This window comes from Notolepis coatsorum, assembly GCF_963971535.1.
Source record: "Notolepis coatsorum genome assembly, chromosome: 6".
Lineage (NCBI taxonomy): Eukaryota > Metazoa > Chordata > Actinopteri > Aulopiformes > Paralepididae > Notolepis > Notolepis coatsorum.
In genome coordinates, this window is record NC_140170.1 from 161651466 (window position 1) to 161676829 (window position 25364).

Sequence of the window (25364 nt, forward strand, 5' to 3'; positions counted from 1 at the left end):
TGTCCTGAAGTCGAAGGTAACTCCTTTAATATTCATCAGCACAACTACAAGATACAATACATTAATAGAAAGCTAAACAGAATGCCAGTGGCAGGAACTGCCACCGCTTAAATAGGCATGCTAGAGGTTTCTAGAAGGTTCTACTATGACATCATCACCCACATTCCAAAATTCTACTATGACATCATCACGAACGGTCCAAAATGATTGGGCAGAACTAAGGTTCTAGAATGTCTGCCATACTATGACATCATCACCAACGTTCCAGAATGGCCTACTATGACATCATCACGAACGTTCCAGAATGATCAGGCATAACTAAGGTTCTAGAATGTTCTGCCATGACATCACAAACGTTCCAGAATGTTCGGGCAGCACTAATGTTCTAGAATGTTCCTAACATTAGTTCTGTGGGTGAATTATGTACCATTACAATCACTACAATATATTATTTTTTTCACCCATCCCAATTTTGTGGTTATGCCAATTTCCTTCCTGGTCGTTGCACGCGTTGCCCCATTGTCGGCCTGGGGAGGGTGTAGAACTACCACATGCCTCCTCTGATACTCCGGCTTCTTTTCACCTGACAGCGAGGAGTTTCACTGGGGGAACGTAACGCGTGCAGAGGTTCACGCCATTTCCCAGATCCCCTCCCTGCAGGCCCCCCGACCGACCAGTAGGAGTCGCAGTTTACAACGACCAGTGAATACTTTACCCAAGGCAGTTGTCCTTCCGCGTTTGGTTTGCGCGCCCTGATTGGCCTCTCAGCGCTACTATCGCCTAACTACTCAGACTGTGGACACCACAACAGCTGTAAGTACAATTACTGTATGTTGACATTGTTTTCCTCTTATTGCTCCTTCCTAGCAGCAGCACGGCGATCGAAAGGAGCCTTGAAGTTGTACAATCACAGCTTTATTGTAAACAATTCCAAATGTTTTACATCCGTAGTACTTTACCATCTCCGCGGGCAACTAACTGCGAGCATCTGCAGCGACGTGATTCTCTTCACAGTAATATTACATTTCTCCCGATACGCTGCTAGCTCTGTGTAGGCTAACGCGATTGGGCGCTGAGAGGCCAATCAGGGCGCGCAAACCGAACGCGGAAGGACAACTGCCTTGGGTAAAGTATTCACGCGGCCAGGACACATACCCCACCGGCTTCCCACCTGCTAACACTGCCAATTGTGTCAGTAGGGATGCCAGCTGGATTCGATCCCAGAGTCTCTGCGATGGTAGGCGAGTGCTTAGTCCACTGCGCTAGCCAGCCGCCCCCTACTTATCTTGCTCAAAAACAATAATTCCCACAGATTTGATTTCAGAGTAGGTATGGTAAATTTGCTATTTAATTTGATAAAGTCAAATTGGATGCAACTGATTCTGATTCTGCTAAAATGTTGTATGATATTGAATGTCTTCAGTGACCCAAAACTATGACCACTAATTTGGAGTCACTAAACATTTCTTTTTTATCTTAAAAAAGATATTTAGATGCCATTTTTCTCCATTAAAGAGATCTGTCAGAAATGCATCTCAAAAAATTTGAGAATCACCAGATTCTCATAATCTCAATACCCAATTGTACCCTGGAGTCGGCCCAGTATCTGATAACACTATCAGTGTTATGAACAAATGAAAAGGTCACTTTATAAAAAATAAAAATAAATAACAGGAGTGGTTCTTGTATAGCAACAGATGGATATAGCAAGATAGCATAAGGATATATAGTATAACTGTATATTGTATAGTATTGTATAGTAGTGTACATAAGACCCAGTGCCTCATCCGTAGCTTAACACTGTATTGCACTATCGCAGGACCTTAGCATGTCTTTTACCATGCATTTTAAAACTTTATGTACCGGTACATTATACCGGTTATGTCTTATTCTTATTACTTGTATTATTGCACAATCGCTGCGGGCATGACCACCCGCATTTCACTGTATGCCTTGTATGCCGTGACAAATAAAACTCTTGACTTGACTTGACAGTGTTGCTGCATCCCTACTTCTATGGCCCGAGTTGTGTCTTCGCTAAGATTTGAAGATGGTGTCCGTTTTGAGAAATGTGAACCGAATAACACCACGGCTAAATATCGAGTCCTCCTCTAATAGTCCACGAAAAAGCAGGTTGATAGCATTTTTATTCAATGAAAACACGATGCAGGGTGTGCAGATTAATGCTCTGTGCGTTTGCTTGAAAAGTCGGGACGTTCTATCACAGGGCCAGCTGAATTGCGTCTTGGGAGAGGTAGTGGACCAAAATGAAGCAATTCAGCCTGTTTGCCAGAGCGTTCTTTGCACCATCTGACTGCTGAAAGAAAGAAAATCCGGAGGTTCCCGGTTTGTTTCCCGCTCCTCCCGGGGTAGTGTGTCAAAGTGTCCTTGAGCAAGACACTTAACCCCTAACTGCCCCAGATGAACAGGTTGGCACCTTGCATGGTTGCCTCCACCATTGGTGTGTGAATGTGTGAGTGAATGGGTAAAATGTGAGGAACAGGGAGCTCCCGTAGCTCACCGCGTATCTCGGCGCTATTTCGGCGTCGGGGACAACGGTGCTCGTCACGGATCTGGGGTACACGAGTTCGATTCCCGGACCCGCCGTATTTTCTCAGAGTGTCTTCCCCTGATCTATATCCCATTCAACCTGTTTCTGTCGGTCATGCTTGACCAGAAAAAGCGATAAACGCTAAAAAAATGAATTAAAAACAAAAAACAAAAAAAAATTGAGGAACAAATTGTAAAGCGCTTTGGATTAAAACCACTATATAAATGCACCATTGGCGATATCACCTCTTGGATGATAGCGCCCAACTTAGAGGCTTTGGGGAGGAGGGCAGGGCCCAGTCACCAGCAGATCCCGGACCAGCCCACTCACCAGCAGATCCCGGACCAGCCCACTCACCAGCAGATCCCGGACCAGCCCACTCACCAGCGGATCCCGGACCAGCCCACTCACCAGCGGATCCCGGACCAGCCCACTCACCAGCAGATCCCGGACCAGCTCCCTGACGTTGGCCGCCGTCTCGGAGGACTGCTTCCCGCTGGACGCCAGCTTGATCAGCGTCGACAGGAAGTTCTTGCACTTCTTCACATTCTCCATGGTCTCCTGCCAGGAAACACGACAAAACACACACATTTAGGAACAAAGTGTCCGGTTCGACCCGTCCTCTCGACTCTTGGCTGGGCCGAGCCAACGCACTATATAAACACACTGTATATAGAATGACCGTCCAAATAACACGCGTAAAATATCCCCCGTATTGAATACTAGTATGTGGATCCTGAATAGATCCCGTTGTTTGCTCCTAATGTATGTGTATCCTTTTAAAGGAGTCGCCATCCCCTCTATAACCACACAAAGCCAACCTCTCTTCTAATCTCTCACCTAATCTTCTCTCATTTCCAGAGAAAAGCCCTGAGGTCAGGCATGTAGATGTAGCTTATACAGTATAGTCATCCTACAGCCAGACATCACGACCCACTGGTCCCCTGCTGTATTATGTCACGTGGTTGTGTTTACGATCTGGTGATGGTGGCGACGGCGCTATAAATACCAGGAACAAGTTCTCTGCCACTACCTTTTCATTAAATCACAAGTGTACATCTGACTCCATGAGAGTACATTCAACACTGGCTCAGTGTGTATTTCCGTTCCGACGTTTCAAATGTACTTTTAAACAGTATAGTCCCATTTTTTGGTCGGATATCTTCTTTTATCCGCGAGGAGGACAGAGGTGCTCGACTCAACTCCCTGCTCACCGTTGCCAAGGAGACCGTGGTCCCTGCTGCCGGCGTGGCTGTTCTGGGCGGCGCCACTGGGAGTGCAGCCCCCGGGGAGCCCTGGGTGGAGAAGACATTGTGTAAGTAAATGAGCCAATGAGCGAGTGGGTTAGTTGGTTAGTTAGTTAGTTAGTTAGTTAGTTAGTTAGTTAGTTAGTTAGTTAGTTAGTTAGTTAGTTAGTTAGTTAGTTAGTTAGTTAGTTAGTTAGTTAAGTTAGTTAAGTTAGTTAGGTTCTACCATTTTCAAACAAAGGCGTTGTACAAAAATGGGATCATGCCAATACAAATGTGGTCCTCAGTTGATATGGCACTGGTCAGCCTTTCTTAGCCATGTGTGGAGAGAGACAAATTCATTTTAAATTGCTACTTACAGTACTGTCTAGACATCTCTGCACGTCAAATCACAGAAGATACTCTGTGTGTGTGTGTTTTGTGTGTGTGTCAGATTTCAGAGCCCATTCCAAACCGCTCAACTACACTATAAAATACACAAGGATTTGGTTCTGAAAAAAACGAGTAGACTCTTCGCAAAGTGGCCTCCCGGTTGTTGTGGATATAAGGATGACGTCTTCGTCCTCTGTCCGTTAAGTCAGGTATTTGATTAGGGAGACACCGATACCACTTATTCACTCCCAACTGACCTGTCTGACCATCTCAAACCTAGGGCTGGGCGATAAAACGATAACGATAACTATCGCGATAAATTATTTCCTCGAAATAAACATGAAACGTGGTCGCAAAGTTTCGATATATCGATTTTCCAAGCTTGGCTCCGTTCAGCCTCGGCTCAGCACACTCACTAACAACAGCCAACCTTACGTGATGACGTGCTACGCACAACAGCTAACAACCAATCAGTGAAGGAGATGGCCGAGAGCGACGGAGACCCGGAAGGAGACCCAGAGCGGTAGGACTGGCGTCACTCAACAACAAGGCTTGCTAGGCTAATTAGCTTGCACGGCGTTGTTTTATATATTTACGTGCCGAGTATGTGTGTGTGTGGTGAATTCTGAGGCCACGTTTATAGTAGTGGGGGTATACAGTGGAAGTCGTTTCAATATATTGTGGCGGAAGAGAGTATTTTAGTGTGATATTTAGCACATTGTCATGGAATACACCGCGTAGAAGCAACAGGCTGGCTAGGTTAACTAGCTTGCACGGCACTGTTTTATATATTTACGTGCCGAGTATGTGTGTTTTGAATTCTGAGGCCACGTTTATAGTAGTGTGGGAGTGGACTTCGTTTCAATATATTGTGGCGGAAGAGAGTATTTTAGTGTCATATTTATTGTCATGAGATACTCCGCTTGTCGGCCAGGGGCGTCATTTTGGTATGGCAAGGTATGGCACTCGCCATACCTTGGCAAAAAAAAAAAAAAAAAAAATTATGTTGATTTAGAATTCGAATGTCAACATTATGAACGAAGCTTCGAACTATTCGGTACAGCCCTAGCATGTTTTGATATTGTCAATTATCTCACTTTTACTAGGTGACTTTTACTATGCCACACAAAAAAAGGAAAATGGACATACAGACGTTTTTTAATCAAAGGGCAGCAGAGACAAGTGATACAGGGACACAGGTAAGGTTTTGATTGAATTGATTGAAAAGTTTATTAACAGATTGCAGAATGGGTACAGTACAGTACAGCTCAATACATACAATTGTTAAGGGGATGCAGACCAGAGAAAGACTTTCGTCTTGTTTACATCAGGGTCCCCCATTTTCAATTCATCATAACATATATGACATACATGACATACAGATAGACAGTACTGCTACATCTATACATTTATGACATATCAGATTTGCAAATACAGTACTGTTTGTGATACAAAAGTGTCCAGAAAAGGAGTGTATATACATTTGGCGTAGAAACTGTACATTGGAGGAGGTTGGATGGGTGGGGTGGGGTTGGGTGGGTTGGGTGAGGGCTGTACATTGGAGGTGGGGGGGGGGGGGGGGGTTGAGTAGGGGACACACACACATTTTACACTGTACATTGGAATACTGACAAAGCCTTACTTGGTCATTTACTGTACAACTAGGTTAGGACATTTGTAGGGGCCAGTTTCGAATTGCAGTCTCACGTAGGTGTTTTTTGACAGTGTTTTTGAAAGTGGGTAGTGATTCACATTCCTTTACAGCTTTAGGTAGGGCGTTCCACATTGATGTGGCATAATTGCCAAACGTGTTTAGTCCCTTGTTTGAGCCGAATCTGGGTTTTACATGATTTGTGGAGCTCCCTCTGGTGTTGTGATCGTGGTATTCACTGACCTTTGGGAAGTATTTTGACATGTACATGGGTACCTTGGTCGCGTAGTGTATCTTGTAGACCAGGCCCATTGCAAGTTGCTGTACTCTGTCGTCTACTCTAAGCCATCCTAGGTTGTCAAAGTGGGCAGGGGTGAGGTGGGTTCAAGTTTCAAGTTTCTTTAATAGTTGTCATACAGAAGTACAGAATACTTTTGTACAAAATGCTTCTTACTGTTGCGCTCCAGAGACTGTGCATGACAAGATAAGTATGAAATAAAAACATAGTAAAAATTAGAAGAAAAAAAAGAGGTCACAGTGTTCAGTTTAGACATATGTACAATGTTCGTAGACGTAGTTACCATACAATATACAATACTGTGCAGTGTACTAATATACAATACTATATAGTGCAAGGCATAAATGGACGAGGTGCAGTTTAGGTACAATTCACAGTCGGTGTACGAGTTGTAGTGCAAATCCTTTATCAATAAATATAAAGTGTAAGTGTGTTTGTGTGATCTAAAGTGTGGAGAGTGGGTGCTGCAGTGTGTTGTTTGTTTGAGTGAGTGTGTGTGTGCGTGTGGGTGTGTGTGCTGTGTGCATTTGATGGTTGTTGCATAGTGATTATTGTTCGTTTAGCGATTATTGTTCGTTTAGCAGCCTGATGGCCTGGGGATAGAAGCTCCTTCTGAGTCTTTCTGTGCTCGCCATAAGACTCCGGTATCGCTTGCCTGACGGCAGCAGTTCAAAGAGGCAGTTGTTCGGGTGGCTCGAGTCCTTAATAATTCTCTTAGCCTTCCCCTTGCACCGCTTGTTGTAAATGTTCTGGAGGGTGGGAAGCCCCCCTCTAATTGTGCGTTCGGCTGAACGTGTCACTCTTTGTAGTCTGCTACGGTCTTGTGCAGTGCTATTCCCAAACCAGGAGGTGATGTTGCCGGTCAGGATGCTCTCTATTGTACATGAGTAGAAGTTCCTAAGGATCTTCTGACTGACTTGGAACTTCCTTAGGCGCCTGAGGAAGTAGAGGCGTTGTCGTGCCTTCTTCACAACACTGTCAATGTGTGTGGTCCATGTCAAGTCCTCGGATATGTGGGCTCCGAGGTACTTGAAACTGTTCACTCTCTCAACTGGTGCCCCGTCGATGCTGAGGGGGCTGTAGTCCTTGACCCCCGACCTCCTGAAGTCCACAATCATCTCTTTTGTTTTGCTGACGTTCAGGGAGAGGCAGTTCTCCTGACACCACTGTGACAGGTTCTCTACCTCTTCCAGGTAGGCCCTTTCGTCTAGGTTCTAGGAGTCAGGTCAAGTAGTAGTCTGACTAGCTTGTTTTGAGATGTTTGTAATTTGTTTTTTAGTGCCTTTGAGGTGCTTTGGTACCATGAGGTGCAAGCATAGTCGTAGTACCCTTGAATGAGTGCTCCTGCTAGAGTCTTCAGGGTATTCTTGTTTACCAGAGAGGAGATCCGGTACAAGAAACGCGTTCGTTGGTTGACTTTTTTTTATTACATTGGATGCCATTTTGTCACAGGAAAGATTAGCCTCTAGGATGGAACCCAGGTAGGTAATTTCATCTTTCCTTGTGATAATATTGTCACCCACTGTAACCGAGAAGCCGTCGGTCTTGCTGAGTTTGTTATTTGAACCGAAGAGAATGGACTCTGTTTTGCCCATGTGTAATGATAGTTTGTTGTCGGCGAGCCATATGCAGATTTTGCCTAGTTCCGAGCTGAGGGCTTTTTCAACCTGTAACTTGTTCTTGTCAGAGACCAGCAGGGCTGAGTCGTCCGCAAACAGGAACAAGTTGCAGTCACAAGCTGACGACATGTCATTTGCATAAATTAGGAATAGTAGCGGTCCTAGTATGCTTCCTTGTGGAACACCACAGCTCACTGTGAGGGGGGGGGGATAGGGTACCGTTTACTTCCACCATCTGTTCCCTCCCCTCCAGGTAGGATTGTATCCAGCTCACTGATAAACTATCAAAACCAATTGCTTTTAGCTTGTCAATCAGAATGGTGTGATTGACAGTGTCGAAGGCCTTTTGTAGGTCCAGCATGACCATGCCGCAGTATTTGCCCGCGTCCACCTCTTGTTTGATGTGGTCGTTCAAGTAGAGAAGGCATGTGTCAGTGGAGTGGGATGTTCTGAAGCCAGATTGGAATTCGTAGATTCGATTTTTTTCCGCGAGGTACTTTTCGATCTGTTCGTATACTATTTTTTCCATGACTTTCGAGATGGATGTAAGGATAGAAACAGGGCGGTAGTTACCCAGGTCTAATTTGCTGCCCTTTTTGTGCAGGGGTGTTACTCTCGCAATTTTGAAGTCCTTGGGGACGTGTCCCTGTTTTATCTATCATTGTAAGGTCTTACAATGGCTTAGTGATTATAACAGTGCAGTTCAGCATTCAGTAACCCATCGTTTTTGTGAATGTGTTTTTGATACTACATTCTGTTGAACACACACCTCAAAACCGTACCTAAGGAAAATTGGCTCAATTGCAAGAAAAAGAATAGACAGTTATGATATTACATTTTGCATAATTTGTATGCAAAATATTGTGGTTCCCTGCTTTAGTCTGTTGACACATTTCTATACAAAAAATGCTTGTGTAGTCCTGTGTCATACCTAAATGTCATATAAGTGAATTGTATAGAAACAACTCACCAAAAGTGACTATTGCGCAACTGATTTGACAAAAAAAAATCCACCAAGGGGGGGAATCCCCCCCTTCACCCCCCCCACCCTCCCTAATTGCCATACCTTGGCTTTTACTGAAATGACACCACTGTTGTCGGCTAACTGCTAACGTGCGAGGACTGATGACGACATCAACTCGACTTGAGACATTCGCAGCAGCATATTAGAAGTTAATTAAACTTGACAGACATTATATCGACGATAATTATCGATATCGGATTATATGAAAATAATTTTATAATTTTATCGCGATAACGTTTTTGGTCATATTGCCCTCTTTTTCACTAATTCACTAATTCTGATTTTGTTAAAGTATTGTATGATATTATTGATGGCGGCTGGGTGGCGCAGCGGAGATTGGGCTCGTCACCAATGCGAGAGACTCCGGTCTCAAATCCGGGTGTCAGCATTGCCTCCGCCAGCCGTCATACTAACTCGTTTGCAGGGGTGTAAAGTACTTGAGTAATTGTACTTTGTTACAATACTTAAGTACTGTTTTGGGGGATTTGTACTTTACTCGAGTATCATTAGGTTTGTATACTTTGTACTTTTACTCCATTACATTTCAGAGAAAAAAAACATACTTTTTACTCCTTACATTTAAAATGCAGACCTATAAAGTACAAAGTACAAATCTCACAGGTCCAACTATTTTAATTAGTATATTTGTTTCTCTGGCCGAACTAACGTTAACGTTATTAATCCTGCGTCCAAACTTTATTTAAAGACAGACAATCAAATCCCCATCAATGGAAGATGAACCCGCCCATACCCATGCTGATTGGTCCTTGTGCAAGACTAGAAAGCGGGGATCTTTGATTAACCACCTGCTATCAGAAGAATAGACAGTCAGAGTGACAAGCCATAGAAGACGGCCACAATGAGTGATGAAGAGGACGAAACGGTCGGCGACGGCGTGGACGGACAGGATGAGCATCCATGGCCCTATCTACATAAACTGTTCTCTTTGGCCGCAGTCAACACTGATTCTTATAAAATTAAGTGTCTCCTTTGCCTCCCCCGATCCCATGAAATCTCTGCCTTAAAAAATTTGTATAAATGTATAGTTAAAATGAAAACTTGGCCCACGATGGAATGAGTTTGAGACCCCTGGTCTATCCCTTTAAAAAAAATTTACTTTTACTTTTGAGTACTTAAGTACATTTAAAAGTAGGACTTTTTGACTTTTACTCAAGTGTGTTTTTAGCCAGATACTCTGACTTTTACTTGAGTCAGATTTTGAGACAGTACCCATACTTTCACTTAAGTATAATTTATGGGTACTTTTTACACCCCTGCTCGTTTGGCTGAGTTAGCGGGAGGAAAGTCGATGGGGTGGTAATCTGGCATTGTGGACAGCGACTCCTACATGTCAGGTCAGGGCGCCTGCACAGCAAAAGACAGGAAGTGGTGAAGGCAGCGTGACCTCCCACGCGTTACACTTCACCAATGAGAGTCCGCGCTGCCAGGTAAAAAGAGAGCCGCTGGCTGTCTCTGCATGTGTCGAAGGAAGCATGTGGTAGACCTTAGGGTTCCCTTGACCGACCAGTAGGGGGCACATGCGCACAACAACCAGGTAGGGGAGGGGGGAATTGGCATAACAACTAAATTGGGATGGGAGGAAAAGCATAGAAAATCAGGCGGAGAAAAAAAGGATAAAAAAAAATAAGTATTGTATGATATTGACTATTCAGTGACCCAAAACTATGACCATTAGTTTGGGGTCACTGAATAAATAATTATTTTCATATGCTTTAGAAGCCATTTTTCTCCATTAACCTCTTAAGCCCGAGGGGTCCGATACCGGACCCACAATGACATCACGCCATAAATCCATCTCTACAGAATGTATGAATTAATGTTGCATTTTTCTTTTCATATGTAGCCAAGAGTAAAGACCCTAACCCTGTCAAAACAGCAGTCAAGGTGTATATTTTAAGCAATACGTTTGTTTACCAATGGTTTAAAGTGTTATTAACACATTAATTGCCAATTGGCCGCCATGCGTTGAGTGCCAACGAGAAAACGTGTTGTTATGATCGTTATTTATTTTATTCGCTATTGGCATTCATAATTCATCCAGGAAGCCTCCGGGAGCCAGCTGGACCCTGTCTGATATTGCAACGCCTCAATACCGCCGCCTGGTGGATTTTGGGCGAGTTACACTCCACTCTAAACTAGGGCTGGGCGATATGGAAAAAAATCATATCGCGATAACGATATGATAATTTTATTTTATTTCTCGATATCGATAATTATCGAATTGTTATAAGTATAAAAAAAATAATTTTTTTTTTTTTTTTTTTTAACAACAGATGTATGTTTATTTTGCAGCAATTCTTTGTCATTGCCGCCATCTATAGTGTTACATCCCCTCACACTCCAGTTCTCAGGCTGCAGCTGGTTTAAAAGCTAAAGTAAACCGGCTTCTCTGCTGGCTGTGGCTCCAGAGGAGTTGAACAGTTCTGGCTCTGCTAGTTTATTTTCGATCTTTTGGCGCTTTTTTGGTGGACAAACCACCGCACATGTGCACCGTGACTCGTGACTGGAGTCTAGTTCTGCTAGCACACATAGCCTACTGTGTACAGACGGTTTCAAAATGTATTTTAAATTAGAAAGCAAACAAAATAAATGGACAAGAGAAAAAGAAATCTGAATTTGGTCAGTATTGTCATTTGGACAAGCAAAGCCATTACTTTAAGTTGCAGGCAAGAAAGACAAGTCTGTCCACTGTCTCTGGTTTTAGAACTGCGCTGTTGCAGGTAAAAAAAAAAAAAAAAATTATAAAAAAAAAAAAAAAAAAAAACGATTTTTCTTTTTTTTTCGATATTCGATATCGATTATTAAAATATATCGCGATATTTATCGTTATCGTTATATCGCCCAGCCCTACTCTAAACTGGAAGTGGCGCTCGGTGCATCGGGGAAAAAGCTCCGCCAGAGATATGTTGTTACGTGGATCAATATACACACCTCGAGTGCATTGGATCGCTTTCGAGACGCAAGAATCAATATGCTTTCGGCGTTTATTGCGTCATACAAGATCGACGTCAAATAATTGGAATTTTTTTCTCCAGACGCATCGGCCAGAGGTAAGAGGAATCTAACGTTATTTCCAGCTCGATTGTCCATTTATTTCATTGCAATCTGTCCGATCAACGTATGGTGTCTTACTAAAGAAAGCCGTTAGTGACAATCAAGTAATCATAAACGACCCCCCCCCCCTTTTCCTTCACGCATGATGGAGCACAATGTATAGCGATCATATGCATGACATTTTTTATATAGCGTGTATAGGGACGAAACGCCAATCGATAATGTATAATACGCGTCAGGGCCTATAACGCGCATTCTAGGAATTACTGCTATACAGTCTTAAAACATACTTATATTCTCGACGGTACTAACACGACAATGTATGAATGGAAAAATATAACGTTCCCACATCCAGAACGATAGATACCCGATGTTGAATGGGCCATAGTAATTTCGATATAGCTATAATATTTAAAAAGTTATAGCCCTGCAAAGAAGGTGAGCCACTCCATAGGGTTACAGCACTGGCAGAGAGTGGTAAAGATGGGCATACTGCATTGCATGGCACCCAATGTGTTAATGAAATATGAGTTCTAGAAATCTAGACGAGAATTGAGTTTGTAGTCCTATGAGGAGAGGAGACCCAGGACTTTTGATGGGCTTTCAAAAAAAATATATAAAAAAATATATATACACTTCCTAGCGCATGCCAGCCCCTGTCAATCATCTGGCCTCTGGATTGACTTTTTTATTTATCTTATTTTTCTGGATTATCTCCCACAAACCTGAATGTTATTGCCATAAAACCTAACGCAGTTAGTTTCTCTACCTCTCTGTGAACGTTTTAGCAAAAAACGGCATTGCAATCTGATGAAGAATGGCGGAGAAATTTACATTATAAAAAAGTAACTGTACTTACAGACAGTAGATTTCATTCACGGTTTGTGAATCACGCCTGGTGATAGATACTAAATCCAGATTGAACTCTGCCGTTGGAAAGGGGAGATTTGGCCCGATCCATAGATGTGCGACTTGGCCATAATAAGGTCATTTATAGGCCTGATATTCTATATTCTATAATCATATTTTAAATTGCATGTGTCCGGATGGAAGAATTCAGTGCAGTCTCTACAAAATCTCCTGTTTAATCATTTTCCCTTTATTAATTTGCTTCGATTTTTTGTATACGTGATCTCAAGAAGGTGCTGAATCTTTCATGTCTGGTCATTTTTAGCATGGTGTTATTCACCGTCAAATAGGAAAAAGGAAAGAAAATGTATATTCTCCTTTGGTTTATCACAATTTACTCAAGCCTAGTAACAGACACAGTATTTCTGACACTGGGAATACATTCCCTGAGATTCATAGATGTCCCTAGATACCAAGAACATGCAAGTGGAGCAATCTTCCATTTACTTAGGTATGTATTTTTAGGCGGATTTTCAGAAAATAGGGCTCGGGCTTAAGAGGTTAAAGAGATCTCAAAAATGCAGAAAATCACCAGATTCTCACAATCCCAATACCCAATTGTACCCTGGTGTCGGCCCTGTGTCCGATAACTAAAGTATCAGTGTTGCTGCATCCCTACTTCTATGGCTTGAGTTGTGTCATTGCTATGATTTGAAAATGGTTTCATTCTGTTCTGAGAACGTGAACTGAAGTCACAGAGCTACACGTGGCTCAGGAGGTAGAGCGTCGTCTGGTAGTCAGCAGGTTCCCAGTTTGATTCCCGCTCCACCCGGGCAGCGTGTCGATGTGTCCTTGAGCAAGACACTTAACCCTTAACTACTCCAGATGAGCAGGTTGGCAGTTGGCACCTTGTGTGGCTGCCTCCGTCATGTGTGAGTGAATGGGTGAATGTGAGGAACTAAATGTTTTTAAAGCGCTTTGGATAAAAGCACTATATAAATGCACCATTTACCATTTACACGTGTAGAGAGTCTTGCTTCACTGATCTGTCCTGAAACAGCTGCGTTGACCTCTTACGTGAACAAACACAGAACACGTACACACAAACACATGACAGATGTAATTCATTTATGTAATTACAGTGTAATTACCTGGAGGACAGGTGATCTGTGGAGTGCGGTGGTGGCAGAGATGGCAGAGACCGGAGACCCTTGACGGATGATGGTGGGCGTGGCCGGTCTGTTGATGATGGACGTCCCAGGGGCCTTGGAAAGGACAAAATGGTAGCATGACACGCAAACACACAGAAAACCTATTCACTGATTCTAAAAGCTATAATCAACCACAATTGATTAAAAAAGGAATTGCAATAAATCGCAAGAGACTGCAGATTGTGTGCCCCCCCCCCCCCCCCCAAGCGCTCCAAGCGCTGAGAAAGGCATTATGTGGAAACAGCTGTGTCAACATGCATCACATTTCATATTACAATCACATTAGTCATGGGCTGGCAGGTCTTTAGTATGCTTTGGCTTGATTGATAGCACTGCAGCCTTTTGACGCAGACAGGCACCAGACTCGAGGTTTGAGACTGAGCAGTGTGGAGGCCTCGCCGTGGGAAGGAATCTATACGGTCCTCGCTAGCCACACCAGGGTAGACCGGCGGTGTTTACCTGGCCAGGGATGGCGTTGGTCGGAGTGGCCGGCCGGGGGGCCATGGCTCCCTGAGCCTGGGCCTGCATCTGAGCCAGCGCCTGCTGGGGGATCATCAACAGCTGGCCGCTCTCACTGCACACCAGCACCATCCCTGGAGAGACGTCCAGAGATACAATCAGACAACACCGCAGGGCAGGGTGCCCCCCTGGTTTAAAGGAACACGCCAACATTTGGGGACATTTAGCTTATCGTCTTCTCCAGAGAGAGACAAGAAGATAGATACCAGTTTTCTCTGTGCGTTCAGTAGAAAGCTATCTGGCTGCACGTTAGCCTAGCTTAGCACAATGAATGGAAGCGGACATGACCGGTTAGCCTTCGGGAGAGGTGTTAGTTGGACAATGCCTAGGCTAACCGGTCATGTCCGCTTCCATGCATTGTGCTAAGCTAGGCTAACAAAATGTTGGCGTGTTCCTTTAAGTCAACTGAACTTTGTTTGTCCGAGGGAAGCAACAGTAGTGATTCATTATGTATACATTCAGAAAAATGTGATATGCTTGTTTTTCCCGGCTCTTCAACCTTAGTAGATTTGTAAACATAATACAAGGTATATTCTATCTATACAAACTATAACTTAGGGGTAGGGATGCTCGATATTGGCTTTTTTACCGATACCCTGATGTAAACAAGACAAACGTCTTTCTCTGGTCTGCATCCCCTTAACAATTGTGTGTATTGAGCCGTACTGTATTGTACCCATTCTGCAATCTGTTAAATAAAGTTTTTCATTCATTTCATTCATTCCGATATCAACCGATACATGCAGGGTTACCCCCCCCCCCCCCCCCCCCCCCCAGAAAACGGAATAATTTCAGGTAATTAACATTACTTATTACATGGCGTTTTCACATTCGCCGAAATGCTTGCTTGTGATTGGTCAATAGCGCGCGTCAGAGGTCAGTTATAAGACAATAATGACCGCTGTGGGACAATAATGACCGCTGTGCGCAGCTGTTCGCAATCAAGCCCACTGCCGGTGTTCTGCTGCCGGGGAAGCTGCCGGCGATGACAGGGGGCGGAGCGACGAGCGGAGCCAGAACCAGTGTTGCGAGTCGATGTAAAATGAATTAGGTATATTGTTAGTAAGTTAGCCATGTAATAAGCGGGATAATGTATAGCTATACTCAATCATTGTCGCAAAATAATTGACCTTCACTGACGTTTAAAACACCTCGCCGAGGCGGCTCGGTATTTTAAACTCTGTGTCGGTCAATTATTTTGCGACAATGACCTCATAGCTATACATTATCCCTTACATATCTCTTGTTGTGGAATTAACATTATGCATACTTTTGACAATAAATAAAATCAGAATTTGTTCTTACTTGCTTGCCTGGGTAAATAAAGGTTATAGAAATGTAAAAAAAAATTAAATAATATATATATATATTTTTTTGAAAACCGATATTTTCCGATATCACATTTTTATGCCAATATCGGCCGATAATATCGGACATCCCTACTTAGGGGTGGACGGTATAAACGGTATGAATTGCCCCACGCGGGACCAATAAAGTTGTCTGAATCTGAATCTGACCTTGCCATATAGTTTTTGCATTTCAATTTGGCTAAGGCATAAAAAAAATATTGTTTGTTTCCTGTTGGTTGTCAGTTAAGGCATGGGTAGGTAGGGAATTTATTTTTTTTTTTTTTTTTATTTTATTCTTTCCCACGGCGACTATGGATAGGGAATTTCTTTATTAAATTAAAATGTACTCTGCCAGCATGTTTAATAATCATAATACTAAAGGTTTGACTAAGATTTCTATGAAACTTTATTCTAAAAAATAAAAAATAAAAAAATTTAAACTCATAAAATATATTGGGTCGCACCTAAATCGGCAGGGTCGGTCGGCAACCGGAAACAAACAATATTTTTTGTTATGCCTAAGGAGGCTGATAGGAGACTTGCTTTAGCACAGCAACGGGGCTAACGTTAGCCACTAAGCTAACGTTTCTAATGTGACTCTGCGGCACAGTTCCATTAGTGAGGAAAGATGGGGGGTTATATTGATGAGGCTTGAAAACAAAGGTTCAAAGATAACTTCACATTTATTTGGCTATTCATTCCTTTATATCGCTTTATCCATCGGGCTGCTCTCGTTTCCAGCTGTGTGTTGACAATGACATCCTGGTGTGACATCGTCACCTACGGCATTTTAGGAAGCTCAAACCTATTACATCACACTCTCTCGCTCTCTCTCTACGTTGTCAAACATGTACACTAAAGTTAAGTTATGTTGGAGTTGTATTGTGTTTGAGTTGTTTGAGGGAAAGAAACCTCCTGTCCTGCTGTAGTTTTTTTTTTCACTTTGTGCCGCTTGATTTGATTGTATTTCATGAAAAAAGTGTTTTTCAGAGATGGAAGTGACTTGAGAAAAGGTTTTGCATTTTTCTATTGCAGTTTTGCACAATAAATGTTCTTAAAATACCTCTGTACTATGTGAAATATGTCCTAGTAGTAATACAAGAGTACAGCAATAGCTTCCATACCAGTGTTTTAACCCTTCAGAAGCATTTATATAGACAATTTAAGATAAATGAATATACCGTGATATATACCGTTATAGTCTATGCTTCAAATTATACCGTGATATAAATTTTAGACCATACCGTCCAGCCCTAACTATTAACTAAATAAGCTATAAACAAACTATAAGCTAAAACTATAACTAAACTATATAGTCTGTTTGCCTGGTGGAAGTAGCTGTTCAGTGTTCTTTTGGATGTGGAATCAACGGTCCTCCTGAACTTTCTCAAAAAGGAATGATCTTGATCTGTTCCAGCAGCCCATGAGCAAGACCTGCCATAATTAAGGCTTTGTATAAAATAGAAACAACTAAACATATCTGTGCCATACTGACTTTTGGGCTCTATATTCTGTGTTATCCTTCGCTGAAATTGATGCTCCAAGAAGGAGTTTTGATTAGTCTGTTTAGTCTTTCTTTAGTATACAGTTAAATGTTTTCAAGTTTGGTTTTATTTGTCACAAATAAGGTAGATGTACATTATAGTGAAATGCTTAGTTCTGTGTGACCCTCCTGAGATTGTGCTTCATACAACAGCAAAAGACCAAACAATAAAGTGTTTGTGTGGATGTTGTGTACAATGTTTAAAGTGAAAGGTTTTGGTTGTAATATGGTGAGTGGTATTTGGTTGTAATACTTTGTTTTGAAAAATAAATCCATATTCTTTACGGTAAAAGTGTAACCATATGCTCCCAACGATATCCCTTTCATATCATGTCTTTTTTAAATTGTCATTATTTCACTGAGCTATATTTTAAAACGTCCTTCCGTAAGTCTCCTGGATGACACCACTCAGGAGAACAAACTAACTAACTAACTAACTAATCTCAACAATACGTCTCAAACCACATAAATGTGTGCAAGACTGTTTACAGTTTAACAGGAGATTACCTGGTAGGCCTATTACATTTAGTAATTTAGCTGACGCTTTTATCCAAAGCGACTTACAAGTTCTGTACAAGGAAGGGTACAACTCTGGCAGCCTGAATACTTTAGACAACAAATGTTTGTTTCCGCGTCTCTGATTGGCCAGGTCATGTGACATGTGCGCCAATCGTGGGACCGCAAGTTTCTACACTGGTTAAGCTTAGGCACTCTTTCAAAGTTGGTTAAGGTTAGAGTTTGTCTTAGAGCATGGCGATAGAACGCCTGCCCTGATTCCAAACTCTAACCTTAACCAACTGCGAAAGAGTCGCCTAAGCTTAACCAGTGATAAACTAGGCGTTAGGTAGTTTGCAGGCTGTTAGACCCGGAAATAGGCGCCGAACTTGCCGTCCCACGATTGGCGCACATGTCACATGACCTGGCCAATCAGAGTGCAAAACTCGAATGCGGAAATTAACATTTGTTGTCGAAAGTATACACACACTCTGGCAGCTAAGAGTAAGTAACATTGTTCATCAAACAGTCTTGAACTTGAGATCTACAGACTTGAGTACATAGTAGCATAGTAGGTAATAATACAGGCAATGTAGATCACTTAGTAGCAGAGTGCATACTAGTAAAAGATAAAAGGTTAGTGTTTTTTTTATTTGCCAAATAAATCTGCATTGTTTTTTAGGGCTTCAAAGGGTGTTAAATCCCCTCAAAATACTGGAGCCTTACTTGGAGAGCTCTACCTGTTTAACTTACAGACATTGTATTAAAGAAAAATAAAACTGAGAAACACTTCTAGAAAACTGGCATAATGTGACTGTAACATAAAACAATCATGTACTGTCATACAACATAAAAAGCTATGGACAAACCTGTCATTTTAGAACTTGTATTGAATATTAATATCCACATTCGTCTGAATATACCTGCATACCCCTCTATATACTTACTTATACACCTGCATATAACCCATAGCTCTGTATGATAGCATGTATACAAATGCTGTATACCATATATATATATATATATATATATATATATATATATATATATATATATATATATATATATATATATATATTTATTCTCACCACATATATATCTATCCACACCTGTCTGTATTTACCTGCACATAATCGTTTTACATATCTGTTACTCTTACTAGTTACGCAGCTGGACAGTATGACTACTACCATACCGTCTTTACGTATCACTGTACATATAATACTACAACTCTGTATGCATCTGATTAGCACTACACTCAGTAGTACTAATTTGTATATTTTGTACCCAGTTTAATCACCTGTACAGTACATTGTATATTGCTGTTGCACTTTACTGCTACATTTGCACTCTGGTTGAATGCCAAACCTGACCTGTTCTTACTTTCTCCTGATGGGGTTGGTCGATTGATTGATTGAAAACTTTATTAACAGATTGCAGAATGGGTACAATACAGTACAGCTCAATACACACAATTGTTAAGGGGATGCAGACCAGAGAAAGACTTTCGTCTTGTTTACATCAGGGTCCCCCATTTTCAATTCATCAGGACATATTTGACATACATGACATACAGATAGACAGTACTGCTACATCTATACATTTATGACATACCAGATTTGCAAATACAGTACTGTTTGTGATACAAAAAGAGTCCAGAAAAGAGAGTATACATTTGACGTAAAAACTGTACTTTGGATGAGGTTGGGTAGGTGGGGTGGGGGGGCTGTACATTGGAGGTGGTTGGGTGGGGGGGGGGGTAGGAGGGGTGGGTGGGGAACACTGTACAACTGTACAAGCAAAACTGTACATTGGATTATTGACAAAACCATACTTGGTAATTTCCTGTACATTGGAGGGGGTTGGGTTAGGACATTTACAGGGGCCAGTTTCGAATTGCAGTCTCCCTTAGGTGTTCTTTGAGAGTGGTTTTGAAAGTGGGTAGTGATTCACATTCCTTTACAGCTTTGGGTAGGGCGTTCCACATTGATGTGGCATAATTGCGAAACGTGTTTAGTCCCTTGTTTGAGCCGAATCTGGGTTTAACATGATTTGTGGAGCTCCCTGTGGTGTTGCGATTGTGGTATTCACTGATCTTTGGGAAGTATTTTGACATGTACAATTAGTGTGTGTGTGTGTGTGTGGTGAGTGTGATGCTGATGGGTGAGTTGCCGCTGCGTTGTGTGTGTGTGTGCATGTGCATGTGCGTGTGTGTGTGTGTGTGTGTCATCATGTCTGTGTGAACCCGAAGGGGTAAAGTACAACACAAGTTTCACCATCCACTCACCGGGGGGTAGCTGGATGTTCTGGATACTGGGCTGTCCCTGGGAGGTCTGGGGGAGCCTCGGGGCCAGTAGGCCCTGCGGCGCTAGGGTCCTGACCCCGCCCGGGCCGGCGGTCCCAGTAGCAGGAGTCGGCGTCCTAGTAAGAGCGCTGAGCGGTGTGAGAGGCTGTTGCGGTGCTGCCGTCTGTATGATTGTTTTGGGCGCCTCTGCCTTGATTACAGTGTGTGACCCTGCGCTGACAGACACGGCGGCGGACGGCTGATGACCATTGTTCACAACAAGCGTGGTTTGTATGACTGGCGCACTCGCGGCCAAAGAAGGGGGTCCCGCCGCATTATTGTTCCCATTAAAAGTTATCCCCGACCCCGCTGTTTGCATAGGCGGCCTCATGAGTGTGATCGCGGCGGGTCCTCCTGCTGCCTGGCCCGCGGGCTGAACTGAAGTGACAACGTGTTGTGAGTTCGTGAAAGGCGTCTGAATTACACTGTTGTTGGAGGAGGAGGGGGGCATTGGCGCTTTGGCGAGCCCTTGTTTTGACAGCCCCGGTCCGTCGGTGACAGCGGCCGTGGCGCCCCCCACCCCCGCAGCAGCACCGCCGCTACTGTCAGGCGCACCGGCGGCGGGGCCACTTGTCACCGTCCTCCCCGGGAGAGGCGCAGCGCTTCCTGAAGTGTGAGAGTTCATGGTGTGACCTCCATTCAAAGTTTGTGTTGAGGAGAAGGAGCCTCCCCTCCCCGCGTGATTGGGGAGAGGGGTTACACTGGCATCGTTGGCAGCAGCAGCGGATGCTTTGCCTCGGTCGTGCCCCGCAGATGGATCCGAACTGGCCGATGATGCATCCATAGCTGCACCATGCCGGCCGGGGGGTCTCGTTTCTAATGACACCCTCCTCCTCCTCCTCCTCCTCCTTTACACAACGTGTTTAGAAGAAGCGGAGAAGAGGCTTGGATGTGATGATGGGGCTAAACTATGACACAACTACTTGGTGTTTCTCTGTCAGCTCTGGTGCTTGCTTTCGTGTACACTTTTGAGAGACAAAGAGCAAAACAAGGTTAGTCGTACAGCGTACCTGCTTTTAGCAAAACACCTCTTGACCAAGTCCCAGCTGGACATTAGCTCCCGCTATACCCCCCTGTCCCGGAAACTAGCAGTGTGATTAACGGCTCCCTGGCTTCTTCTAACCCCGGGGTTCCCGCGACAGGAGCCCGAAACATCTACCTCTAAAGACCCTTCTACTAGATTACAAACTACTCTTGTATTCACCTCAGTAGTCAAGAGTAGCTCTTCCAGCAGATCGGAGCCTACCGCCATCTTCACACTCCTGCGAGCTTGTGAGGTACTTACCGACTGACGTGCGCCTGCGCACAACAGATGCAACGTCACCGCACAGGGATCCCGGAGCGCCGCGATTGGTCGCTTCGCGGTTTTAAAGGGCGGTACCAATGGCCTCAGCTGTCATTCCGGGGGCCGCTCGAGACGGAACAACACCGGACGGGAGATTTCAGAGGGAAATGTTTCGCTCGAACTCTCACGTCGACACCGTCCATCTCTACCCGTCCGCGATGGCTCGCCTACCGCAGAATTCTGCCGTGCGACCTTCGGCGCGCCGAGAATACGGTTTGCGGTACTCTGCTACCGTGAATTTCAGAGTTTATCGGCCGCAACCTCCCGTGCAAGATGGCTGCAGTGTTCTTGAGCTCGGCGAGTCGAGCAACTGCTGTGAAAAGGCGTTTGAGTGCGCCACACCCTCCCCTGTGATAGGAAACAGTATCATCACGCTGTCAAAAGCCTGGGATTGAGTGTCAATTGATTGTTAATTATTACACAGGCTACTACAGTACACACACACACACATTTTAGCACCATCCCATTACAACAGGAAATACATGATTGATTGATTTGAAATACATAAGTAATACCATAGGTATAACGTGTTCAAAGTACTGTGTGTATTGATAGAGATATCAAATAGTTTTTTCTCCTGTCAAACCACCAAGCTCTTCAAAAACTAGAAACTAAACATAATACACAACATATAGTCTATATACAATACTTGAAGGTATATGTTTTTTATGTATGTACTGTATATGTATTTTTTTTTTAAAGTTTTTTACAAGGGGAAATTATTCTACAGTGTCGGTGTGTGCATGTAATAAGTGTGCTTGTGTGGTGTGTAAGTCACTTAAGGTGATTTTGTGTGTGTTCTCATGAACTATTTCCTCAGTAATAGGGAACCTGCTCACCCCCACATGCACTGACCAGGAAGGCCCCCAGACTCAGAAAAAAGGCCCTCAGTAGTAACCTAACCAGACAACGCTGGGGCTTTTCCGACATCATTCAGCTTTTCACCAGTTCAGTAAATACATGTGCTTGGGCTGAGAACTTTCACTCATGAACAGTGATGCATTCCTCATGAGACGGGGTTGCACGCAGTGCAGCCAACGTTTTGTGAACAGAAGCGTGTGCACGCACGGATGTGCACGGCACGCACGTGCACACAGGAATGCGCTGCACTCGCCAACTCGCTATAAGTACCCACCTGGGCTACTTTGCATATCAATAGCGCCGGTCGTCAGGTGTGTTAAATACGTCCTCAGATACATTCACACAGAACTTGTGAATGAAATGTGTTACATTCCATTCGTAGAGGCAATTAGGCATTGTCTTTAGTCTGTGCTTAAGCAAGGGAACATTTATGCACGGGAGCGCACGTGGCGTCATTAGCGTGCGTGCAATCAGTGTTGATATGAGGAACGCACCACTGCTCATGAACTTATACCTATCCACACCTGTCTGTACTTACCTGCACAAAGTCCTTTACTGTATCTATATCTGTGCATATCCTACTCTTACTAGTTTACATTTACATTTAGTCATTTAGCTGACGCTTTTATCCAAAGCGACTTACAAGTTCTGTGCGACAAGACAGCAAGAAGGGTATAACTCTATCAGCTGAGTAACAATGTTCATCAAAGTGTTGCGTGTTACAGTGTAGGTTAGTTTATTAGGACAAGTGCATGACATTAAGGTTAGTCGGGGTTAGATTTTTTTTTTTTTTTTTTTTCATTTCAGATAATGGTTGAAGAAGTGAGTTACGCTGTCGGCCAGTATGACTACTACTGTACCATACTGTCTTAATACCTGTATCACTGTACATATTATACTACAACTCTGTACATACATCTGATTAGCACTATACTCAGTAGTACTCATTTGTATATTTTGCACCCAGTTTAACCACCTGTACATTGTATATTGCTGTTGCACTTTACTGCTACATTTGCACTCTGGTTGGATGCCAAACTTCTTTTCATTATACTGTACTTGTGCTGTATGATGATAATACATTTTAATCAAATCTAATCTATTACTTCTCTACTCCTTCCAACTGAAAGTGAGAGAGCACATTGCAAATAAGTACAACTAAGACCCAAAAATAAAGTTGTTTCTACCATATGAAGGATCTAGTCTCCATTTTCCTGCAACATCCCCTTGCATTTGAAATACAAGAGGCCCGCGATCATAACATTAGACACAAACTATCTGCGAGATGAGTCCAGCAACATCCCAGCATAGCATCACGGACACAGGTAGTCAAACACAATGAGAATCACTATCTTGCTAGCTTTTATGTTATTTTACAATGTAGCGCTTTGGGATTTTCTCCACAACTATAAAACACCCTACAAATCAAATATATTATTATTGTATTATTAAAGCTAGTCCTCTGGTCATGCATCCACTCAACTCAGAAAATACAGCATCAGGCTATTCTAAAAGTATTATTTGATACTGATACTAATAAAAATAGTATTGAACCGTTTTTAACAGCTCGTTATCGAGATACCTTTCTAGTATCTGTATCATGCAACACTCGTAAAGATATTTATTTTGACATTCTGATTTAACTTTCTAAATAAAAGTAAATTGATCTGACTGCTTGTATTAATTGATGAAAACGTAGCCATGTGCAGTAATATAGATTATAACATTCCTCACATTGATGATATAATCAGTATACATGTTATGGTTACACCTGACCTGTACAGAGAGTATAAATCGGACCTAAGATATCCTGACTTTTATTTACCTATCATTCTCAAATATGGACCCCAAGTCTTTTTGAACACATGTAAGCTATTATTAACTTTGTGTATAAGTTGCTCAAAAGAGGCTAATCTAGCAAGCTCATCATTCCACTCTCTGAAGTTGATTTTCTCTGTTGATTTCCGATGTCTCAATACATCCTGTTATGAGGGCCAGCCTTATCCAAGAGCATAAATGCGAGGATAGGTCAGCCTCCACCAGCAATATATAATGCAGGCCCTTCAATGAACCTCATTTCCAATATGTAGTTGATATATTTAATAATAGCTGACCAGAAGTCCTGAACCATCTCACATTCATATAGCATGTGAACCAATGTACCTCTATTTGTATTACACCTCCAACATAATATCATCTCCCCTGAGACCCAGTCTTGACATATTTGATGGAGTCCAGTAACTCCCATTCATTATCTTGAATCTAATTAGACGTGTCTGCATGTCTCGGGCTATAGAGTACCATGACTGATTGATTGATTGATTGAAAAGTTTATTAACAGATTGCAGAATGGGTACAGTACAGCTCAATACATACAAGTGGTGCAGTCGTAATATGGGAACTGCCCAAACGCCACGTGCACGCGCGCTCCCGCGCACGCGCATACATGTTCCTTCGATTGCGCACAGAACAGATGATTATTATGCATAAATGTTTCTTTAATTGAATTAACTTAAACTAGAAAAGTAAATGCAAACTAAATTAACAATGTAACTTAGAGTTAGTTTACAGAAGGACAGTTTCCTTCAGAGACTGAAGCACAACTTAATGTCTCATCCTTCCAGTCGGGAGGTTTGTGTGTGCGCGTGCACATCCGCGCACACTTCTGCCTCAGTGATCTACTGCAACGGCGTGTAACCGTGTGTGTGCACGACTGCATCGCTGATACAATTGTTAAGGGGATGCAGACCAGAGAAAGACTTTCGTCTTGTTTACATCAGGGTCCCCCATTTGTACTGTACTGTTGTTTTCCAGATCTCCCTAGGTATGGGCGTTCCACAATCCTTTTGTTATCCTGGCACCCTCATAATTTGGGAGTTGGTGCTTTTTAAGCATGTCATAGAACCTAGACGTTCCCCCTGGATGCTTCCCATTGAATCTCCATAATTCCTGAATATCAGTGATAGTGGCAATATCTTTCTTCCTATTTGCGGTCATAATACAGCTCCTTA

General features: G+C 42.9%; 1 protein-coding gene across 1 annotated transcript in view; it reads right to left on the reverse strand.

Annotated features, from left to right (window-relative positions):
* Positions 1 to 21390, reverse strand: part of taf4a (TAF4A RNA polymerase II, TATA box binding protein (TBP)-associated factor) — a 55846-nt gene extending 34456 nt beyond the window's left edge. The window contains exons 1-5 of the mRNA XM_084315976.1: positions 20091 to 21390; positions 14357 to 14490; positions 13838 to 13951; positions 3766 to 3846; positions 2990 to 3112 (exon numbers count right to left, since the gene is read on the reverse strand). Coding sequence (XP_084172102.1) covers positions 2990 to 3112; positions 3766 to 3846; positions 13838 to 13951; positions 14357 to 14490; positions 20091 to 20931 — 1293 coding nt within the window. The 5' untranslated portion in view covers positions 20932 to 21390. The remainder of the gene's footprint in view (positions 1 to 2989; positions 3113 to 3765; positions 3847 to 13837; positions 13952 to 14356; positions 14491 to 20090) is intronic.
* Positions 21391 to 25364: the final 3974 nt, after the last annotated feature.